This window comes from Centruroides sculpturatus, unplaced genomic scaffold (genome assembly GCF_000671375.1).
Source record: "Centruroides sculpturatus isolate CEXI.00-Female unplaced genomic scaffold, Cexi_2.0 scaffold2636, whole genome shotgun sequence".
Classification (NCBI taxonomy): domain Eukaryota; kingdom Metazoa; phylum Arthropoda; class Arachnida; order Scorpiones; family Buthidae; genus Centruroides; species Centruroides sculpturatus.
The window spans coordinates 13,288-22,629 of NW_019386785.1; the positions used below are offsets into that span (position 1 = coordinate 13,288).

The 9,342-nt window shown below is 27.3% G+C and overlaps 1 protein-coding gene across 1 annotated transcript in view; it reads left to right on the forward strand.

Annotated features, from left to right (window-relative positions):
* The window catches only part of LOC111615770 (transcriptional regulator ATRX homolog), a 13,579-nt gene extending 4,799 nt beyond the window's left edge, over window positions 1-8,780 (forward strand). Inside the window, exons 2-4 of the mRNA XM_023357209.1 lie at window positions 5,265-5,442; window positions 6,657-6,827; window positions 8,568-8,780. Of these exons, the coding sequence (XP_023212977.1) occupies window positions 5,265-5,442; window positions 6,657-6,827; window positions 8,568-8,765 (547 nt within the window). The 3' untranslated portion in view covers window positions 8,766-8,780. The remainder of the gene's footprint in view (window positions 1-5,264; window positions 5,443-6,656; window positions 6,828-8,567) is intronic.
* Window positions 8,781-9,342: the final 562 nt, after the last annotated feature.

Genomic DNA, 9,342 nt, shown 5'->3' on the forward strand with positions numbered 1-9,342 from the left:
TTGTTGTTGTTGTATGCAGTTTCCAGCAAACTTTAATTAATTTTTTTCTATTTGTGAAAATTTCTACGTTATTTAAAGGTAATTTTTATTATAGGCCTATAGACCTAACACAGCATTATTAATATGATTTTGGAGGTTACAAAACTTTAAAATTACTTTAAAAAATGGAAAATAATTATATCATTTGATTTCAAGATATTTTGTATACCTTAAAAATAATTAATTCTATCCCGGGATTTCCCGGGATCCTGGGAAACAGTTCACTTTTATCCCGGGATCCCGGGACAAGCAAAATACCGGGAAATGAGAAACCCTACTGTCATATTTAAAATTTTAATAGATGTGTTGAAATCTTGCACATCTTCTAAAACAAACAAGTGTCAGAGAACATTGTCACTTGTTTGTTTTGCCAATTCAGAGTTGAGGTACACTTTTAATTAATTTACAAATATACTGTTTGTTGTTTGTTCTGTCATCATAAACAATAATGATAATTTACACAATATTAAATCTGTATACTGCTATTTTAGGACAATGAATAATAGCTGAATGAGTTTATAAAGAAGAGAAATTTTTAATAGATTGATTGCTGTCACGGATATGTTGAATCTTATTTTTGCATAATGTTCATGTAATGGATTTAGTCAAGAATTTACCTTCAAAGTTTTGTATTATTTTCCGTTCATGAATGATATATACAGATTTCTTCTATATATTTGTTTAAAATTATAAAATATACCATGTGCCATTTTAATTCAAATTATGTATATTTTATTTTTAATGAATTGGCTTATCGTCGGTGAACTTTTAACTGTTCTATATAATTGTTCAGAGGTGCAGCCTGCAATAAAAAGTTGGATGTGGAAAGTGAAGACTGTTGTTTGTGATGTCACCTCTATGTACACCCTGTATATATTCATCCCGACTGTGCCTAGCGGTGTCGGGCAGAATAAAGTTTATTTTGTCTATCTGTGTGTAGTTTGTGATGATTAGACAGGACGGAAGCTAGAAGACATTTTAGTTTTTTCTATATATTTGTTTAAACTTGTGAAATATACTGTCTGCTATTTTAATTCAAGTTATGAATTTAGTTTATTGATTTATTTCTATTATACTTGGTGATCAAGTGGAAGTAGAATTCACAATGTATTTGGTAATATTGCAAGTTGATGCTGTGAGTTGGTCATGCTTGTTGCATGCCAACTTGGTATTGNGAAATACAAACCGCACAACTTCAAAATCGCATAAAAATAATATGCATAAAAAGAGACCTTACAGTAGTGTAATTAATTGGCTAATTAATAAAACATTATAAAAAATTTATCGTGGCAGAAATAATTCATAAAATTTGCATAGGTCATAGATAACTATGTATATAAACTAGCCCATACATTTTTGGAAAAGTTATATACTTAAGGACTGTTTTTTTTTTTTATTATGCTGTGTAAACTGCCCGAGTTAACTCAGGCTAGGGACTATGTTATTTTGCGCATGTGTTTGAGATAACTCAGGCAAAGGACTCAATGGGTTAACACATTAAATTTTTAAATTATTTGACAATTAGCAAGTTAATTTTCAATTTATTTAAATTATAATTTGTTATTTGACTAGACTAAACAACAGTTAATTTTAAAGTAATTTTCCATTGATAGAAATGCAAATTACTCTTAATTATATATTAGATGCTGGTTTTTTTTAAAATATAGTTATGCTAATCTTTAAATGAAAAAAAGAAAGTAGATAGGAAAGAATCAAACCCAAAATAAAAGAAAATAATAGTTATCTCTTTTTAGTTTATAAATTGTTTCATCTGATCTTTTTTCAGTTTTTCTCTTTAGTGAGAATTTACCTTATTCAGTTAGTCATTGACTTACAACTTTAATTTGTTCTGAGAAACCACTCATAAACCAGTTTGGCCATAAGTTGACTTTTACATTTTATACCATTCTAATATTGTATTTGTAAATATTATTTTCTTATTTTTATGCTTGTCAATCTTATGCAGGAATTTTTAATACATGTTTTATGGGCAAAATGTCAGAACCACACAATTTGAACAACTTAGGCAAGAAAACATCTAATACAGAAACATGCTAACCTGGTTTTACTGTAGTTTTTATAGATTAAAATTTTTGTTTATATCTCATCTGGACAGTAGTGTAGTTTTTAATTATGACGAGAATTAGATCTCATTTAAAATTAAGGAATATTAAAAGAAAGTATAGTCACAGAAATTATTAAAAACACTTGAAAATGATAAACAAATATTTTTGGAGGGCAGGTCACAGGACAAACAGAGGAGGAAAGGTTAACTGTTTTCACTCAAAAGGTGAATTGTTGGCATGTATGCTATCATCATGACTTTGTAAGAACTAAAATAAAATGGCAAGACCGTATTTGGGACAAGACTATGTCTTGGAGACTCATTACTAAGCAGGATCACTTTGATACTCACAACAGGTTTTGTTCTTATTCTCCAATCTTTGGTATCGCTGGTTTTGAGCATGATTATTCAAACTTTGCCAGCCTTAGCCATGATCACAAAGTAATCCATGATGCATTTTCGGTGAAATTAACCTTTCTAATGTTGAATTTCTCTTTCTTCCTTCTCGCTCCAGGTTGAATTTTTGTCTATGCCTTACAAAAATTTCCCATTTATGAAAAAAATAATTGTAACTATTGTATTGTCCAAAATTATTTTTTTATTTTGCACAAACAAAATAAATATATTAATAAATGTAAAAACAAAAAATTATATTTTGATATTTAGTTTTAATCATGGTCTATAAACATAAGGTCAAGACACGAATGTTCCCTATGGATTCACCATTTTGGATCAGCAGTTCCAAGGTCACAGTATAGATTTTATGCTATCTATGTGGAATTCCTTTTATAATTTTAAATAAAGTATATTTTTATTTAGAGGTTACTCTGACACATAATTAAAGGCTTTAACAAAGTAGGTTTCAAAATAAAAAGCTATGTCAATGGAGTTATTCACATGCATTTTTACATTATTACACAAACTGCAAACAGGAGCTCAGATTAAACATTTTTATAAGTTAAAATTAAATGAAGAGAAAAGAAAACCATTCTCAGAAACTTTACATGTTATGTAAAGTAAACCTTCAAAAATATTTGCAAGAGAATAATTTCCTTCATTTAGGAACTTTCTTATGCATATAAGCTAAATTTATTTATTTTTATAGAGAATTAAATAAATATATTTGTAAAAATTTATTAAACAGTAGACAAAAAATAGAAATATCTACTTCAACTGTATTTATTATTTATTTTATAATAAAGTAATTGTTGCTTAATAATTATTTTATTATAAAATAATTATTAAGCAACAATTACTCATTAGAATATGAAATTTGTAGTATGTTGCATTATACTCAATTTTATCACACTTTCAGATGAATATAATAGCCTGAGGATGGAGACGGCAGAGCGAACCTTTATTTTGAGGATCTCATTTCTTTGAATAAGCAACAGATGTTATTGTGAGGTCCCAGACAGAAATTGAAATTTTATGTTTTTGACTATGAATATCTGGCAGAACAGTTAATCTCATGCCTTTCAAAATTAAAACAAAGCAAAACTTAGTCTGATTTAAACATATGGTTCTTTTCATCAAAATGGAAAACAAAATGCTAGAATTACAGTGGAGAATTCCAAAGTTCAAAGGAATTTTAGATAATTGGGATCTGGTTAAGTGTTGATAATGACCTCTCCCATGCCCTGAAAGGTTTTGAATTGTCACTGGAAGACAAGGGAAGACCAGTCAGAATGCAAAATAGAGGAGAGAAACTTATAAAAACACTTGTTTCAAGAACACTTGGTTCTTTGCTCCAAAGATTGTTTTTCCAAAATCTGTTCTTTGTTATCCCTCCAAGGTTTATTCTTTCTTTAAGAACTGTTATATCCTTGTTCTTTTGATTTTCTCTGTGGTCTTTAAGACATACCTTTCTGTTGTCATCAACAGGATCTTTAGTTTTATCTTGCTTATCATTTTTAATTTCATGATGAACTCAGGATATTTTTCTTCCAATTATAAATTAGAAGTTCAGACTGTTTACAAAAAATATTTAATTTTTGAGTCTATCAATTAATCCTTTTCATGCACCATAGAAGTACACCTTTTACATTGGTATTGAAGAAATCACTTCATAAAAAAAATAACAATAATTGGACAGACAATAATAATTGGAAGAAAAAATCCTGAGTTCATCATGAAATTGTAACTACATGCAAATTAAAGATAACTCGTATCTACCACTAGAGGGCTTGAACCTGATACAAATTGTATAAAACTTGATAGTAGGGTGAGAAGATTTACTTTATTTTTTTGATGTTAAGATGTCAGAACCTAAAATGAAAGGCTGGCATCTAGTCATTTTTAGAGATGTGAATGTTTACCTTTTGTTATTTGCTTTTTATGAAGTGATTTCTTCAATACCAATGTAAAAGGTGTACTTATATGGTGTGTGAAAAGGATTAATTGATACACTCAAAAATTAAATATTTTTTGTAAATAGTATGAACTTCTAATTTATAATTATTTTTAGTTATCTACTTTAGAATGAAAATGGTTAATACACTGATTAATTTGTCATTCTCAGCAATGAAAATGTTAGCATGGATTATACTTCACAGTGAAATTTATACAGTATAAATGTTTAGTTTCAAGTAATAAATCATAAATTTTATTAGCCAATAACTCAGTAAGTTGTTAAATCATAGATATATTAGTTTATTTTGGAATTGTTACATTTTTAAATTTCAAAATCTAAAAATTTAAAAAAATAAAGAATTTTTAAAGTGCTAAGATTTGATTAATGTTAAGCATGAAATGTTAAAATTTTAAATTTTGTTTTGCAATCAGAATGCAATACTATTCAATACTGATCTTTAACATTGTGATAATATTGTTCATTCCCTTGAAAATGCAAAAGAAAGCACACAAAACTAGACATAAAATAAAGAGTCTGGATCTTAAATTTTGAGTTAATCAATTGTGATCTCAAAACACTTTGACTTAGTTCAATATAGAATGTATTGAGTCTATGGGATTTAAGTCAGGACAAAAATAAAGTTTAAGTTAAGGAAGTTTGACTTGTCATGAATTTATTATTATTTTCTTTTTTAAGCTTATTTATTTTTTATGTAAAAAAAGGAATTTTAAAAGTCTTAAGTAAAAAATTTATCTGTAAATAAACTGTTTTGAGTTATAAAAAAAAATTACATTTTTTTTATTTCAGAGCTAGATTGTTTATGATATCAAAGAAAGCAGGTGGTTTGGGGACAAATTTGATAGGTGCAAATCGTGTAATCATTATGGATGCTTCTTGGAATCCCAGTCACGATATTCAAGCTATATTCAGGGTTTATAGATTCGGTCAGAAAAAACCTGTCTATATTTATAGATTATTGGCTCAGGTAACTTTTTAATTTCTTTATTAATTATGATTTAATTTTATAAATTTATAGATAATTTTTTAATTATTAAAAATTTATATCAAATAAATATTATGCATACCAGAAATTTATTAAAATTAGTATTATCCTTATTAATTAATTAATATAAAAGGTGCATTGCTGAGTTTGGTGATTGCATTTATGTAAAAAAGTTTTTGGCAAAACTGATTCAATTCAAAATATACTTTTCCAAGATATACACAAATTTTTGCATGCTCTAGTAATTTATGTATGTCTTCATAAAAGATCTTTTTTGGAATGCTCATTACATCCTCTTGAATTTCCAAAATTGACCAATATTTTTTTCCTTATGTTTCTGATGATGATAAAAAAAAAATAAGATTTTGAGTTTATTGAAGGATTAAAAATTGTTTGTTTTGTAATAATTAATAAAAATGAATATTTCTAATGAATGAATGATTTTTGTTTCCCCTCTCTTCTTTCTTACTAGTAATTGCCATGTGATAACTTTGTGACATGGAGCTGTAGCAAACATAAATCTGTTTGCTACAGATTTATGTAGCAAACAAGCTATCAAAAGTTACTCCAAGTGATGTGGTAAAATTGTGACAAACATTTCTAACAATATTGTTTAAAACAGTAAATTAAAAAGAAAGAACTTTGTGTGTAAAGAAAGAGGAATGTCAAATCTTCCTGAAATTACTATTAATGATATGTTTGGTCCAATAAACTGGTAATTAATGTTTTAAAAAAAAGTGTCACAAATTAACCGTGGTTTACCAGTAATTAAGTAAACAAAAAAAAATTAGAATTAAATTGATATATTAAAAATGTACGAATTTACAAAGAAAATATCTAAATAAATCGTTTATTTTTTGAATTTTTGTAAATCCTATATTAGTTATCTGGTTGTGATTAATTCTTCAAACATATTAAATTTTTTGATTTTGAGCAATATAATTATGATTAAATATGTTTGTCATAATTAGAAAAAAATTAAATATGTAATTCATTATTATAATAATTTGTCAATATTAATATCAAAATGAAATTATATACATCAAGCATTTAAAATACTTAAAAAGATTATAATTATTAAATGTTTAAAAAATTCCCAAAATTTGTTAACTAATTAACAGCTATAAAAATGGCTAATGATAAATGTGTCCTTTTTTTTATGCATGATTTAAATGAGCCTTATTTATATTTTGTAGGGAACAATGGAAGAAAAAATCTATGACCGTCAAGTTACAAAACAGTCATTGTCTTGTCGAGTTGTAGATGAACAACAAATTGAACGTCACTTTAATTCTGCGGATTTAGCTGAACTGTATATGTTTAATCCTGACAGTAAGAGTAAACGACCTACTCCAATGGTTCCTAAAGTAAGTTTGTCTTAAAATTGTTTAACTTTATGAAACAGTATTTTGGATTTAAAATTAAACTCTCTACTATAAAGGTAAACTGTTTATTTTTGTAGTACAGTAGAGCATCGATTATCCAAATGTCAATCAACCAAAATGTCACATTTAATACCTCGCTANAAGAAAGAACTTTGTGTGTAAAGAAAGAGGAATGTCAAATCTTCCTGAAATTACTATTAATGATATGTTTGGTCCAATAAACTGGTAATTAATGTTTTAAAAAAAAGTGTCACAAATTAACCTTGGTTTACCAGTAATTAAATAAACAAAAAAAAATTAGAATTAAATTGATATATTAAAAATGTACGAATTTACAAAGAAAATATCTAAATAAATCGTTTATTTTTTGAATTTTTATAAATCCTATATTAGTTATCTGGTTGTGATTAATTCTTCAAACATATTAAATTTTTTGATTTTGAGCAATATAATTATGATTAAATATGTTTGTCATAATTAGAAAAAAATTAAATATGTAATTCATTATTATAATAATTTGTCAATATTAATATCAAAATGAAATTATATACATCAAGCATTTAAAATACTTAAAAAGATTATAATTATTAAATGTTAAAAAAATTCCTAAAATTTGTTAACTAATTAACAGCTATAAAAATGGCTAATGATAAATGTGTCCTTTTTTTTATGCATGATTTAAATGAGCCTTATTTATATTTTGTAGGGAACAATGGAAGAAAAAATCTATGACCGTCAAGTTACAAAACAGTCATTGTCTTGTCGAGTTGTAGATGAACAACAAATTGAACGTCACTTTAATTCTGCGGATTTAGCTGAACTGTATATGTTTAATCCTGACAGTAAGAGTAAACGACCTACTCCAATGGTTCCTAAAGTAAGTTTGTCTTAAAATTGTTTAACTTTATGAAACAGTATTTTGGATTTAAAATTAAACTCTCTACTATAAAGGTAAACTGTTTATTTTTGTAGTACAGTAGAGCATCGATTATCCGAATGTTGATCAATCAAAAAGTCAATTAACCAAAAGCTTTCTTGTCGGCAAATTTAAATTTCTGCTAGTTCTGTGACACTGCAATCTTTGGCTATGTCTTGGACTACTCCAATATTATTTTTGTTGATGTGCGTTTTTTAGTTGGCAGCACTGGCGTGACCATGAAAGGGTACTTAAGGACATGCCAGGATTTGAATGAATTTCAACATGGGATAGGTTAATATATTTTTTCATACATAATCGTTTATCCGAAAAATTGATTTTCCAAACAACCCCAGTCCCCAATTGATTCAGATAATCAAGGCTTTACTGTAGTTTTTTTTATAAACATTAAAAATTTTCACATAACTTTTTCATTAAACCTATATTATCACTCTTTGAGATATTTCCCTCTTACCCTATTACACCAATTATATATTATTTTAATCATTCTCTCAAAACTAATGACAGAAGAGTTATCTGATCTGTTCTTACAATGATCATTATTTTCATCACTTTCAGATATCAGAATGATGATGATGATGATGATTTTCAGATATTACAATTATAACATTTACAATTGATTATTTGATTATTATTGTCAGAATGTAAACTGCATATTATATCTTAGAAAAATCATTGTAAAGTAGAACAAATTACTGTTATTTTTTGCTATGTTAATGTAATGTTACATTTTAATAAGATTTATTTATGTATTCAATTATATTGTTTAAACTCATTGTTTACAGGATCGACTTTTAGCAGAAATGCTAATAAAAAACAGAGACTGGATTGTAAATTATCACGAGCATGATTCTTTGTTGCAAAATATATCAGAAGAAGACCTTACTGAAGAAGAAAGACAAGCTGCTTGGGTGGAATATGAAGCTGAAAGAGAAGGAATTGTTCAAAATAGTAACACTGGTAAATATTTTTTTTCCTTCTAATATTTGAGTATATAAGATTTTTCACAATGTACAGTGGTGCCTCACTGTACATTGTGAAAAACTTAATCCATTCCAGGTGCATGTAAATTAAGTGAAAAGTCCGTTATACGAAACGCATTTTCCCATAGAAATACATGTTAAAACATATAATTCGTTCTGCAGCATAAAATAACCATACTGTACCATAAAATAAATGAAAATGGAGCAGTCACCAATTATGCCAAGTAGTCAGATGTGAGGAGGAAGTGGAGGAACACTTTCTTTACACATTCATACAGATACAGACTNCAGCATAAAATAACCATACTGTACCATAAAATAAATGAAAATGGAGCAGTCACCAATTATGCCAAGTAGTCAGATGTGAGGAGGAAGTGGAGGAACACTTTCTTTACACATTCATACAGATACAGACTTTTTACACATTGCAGCGGGTCTCTTTTATTATTTTTTAATCGGAGTCAGATTCAGGAGAGGCTATCGGAGCTTGCAGGTCATCTCCTCTTGTTCCAGTTTTTGTTTTTTGGCAGCTTGCTTCTTGAAAAACATGTCCAAGGTGGTCTGTTTCTCTCTCTTC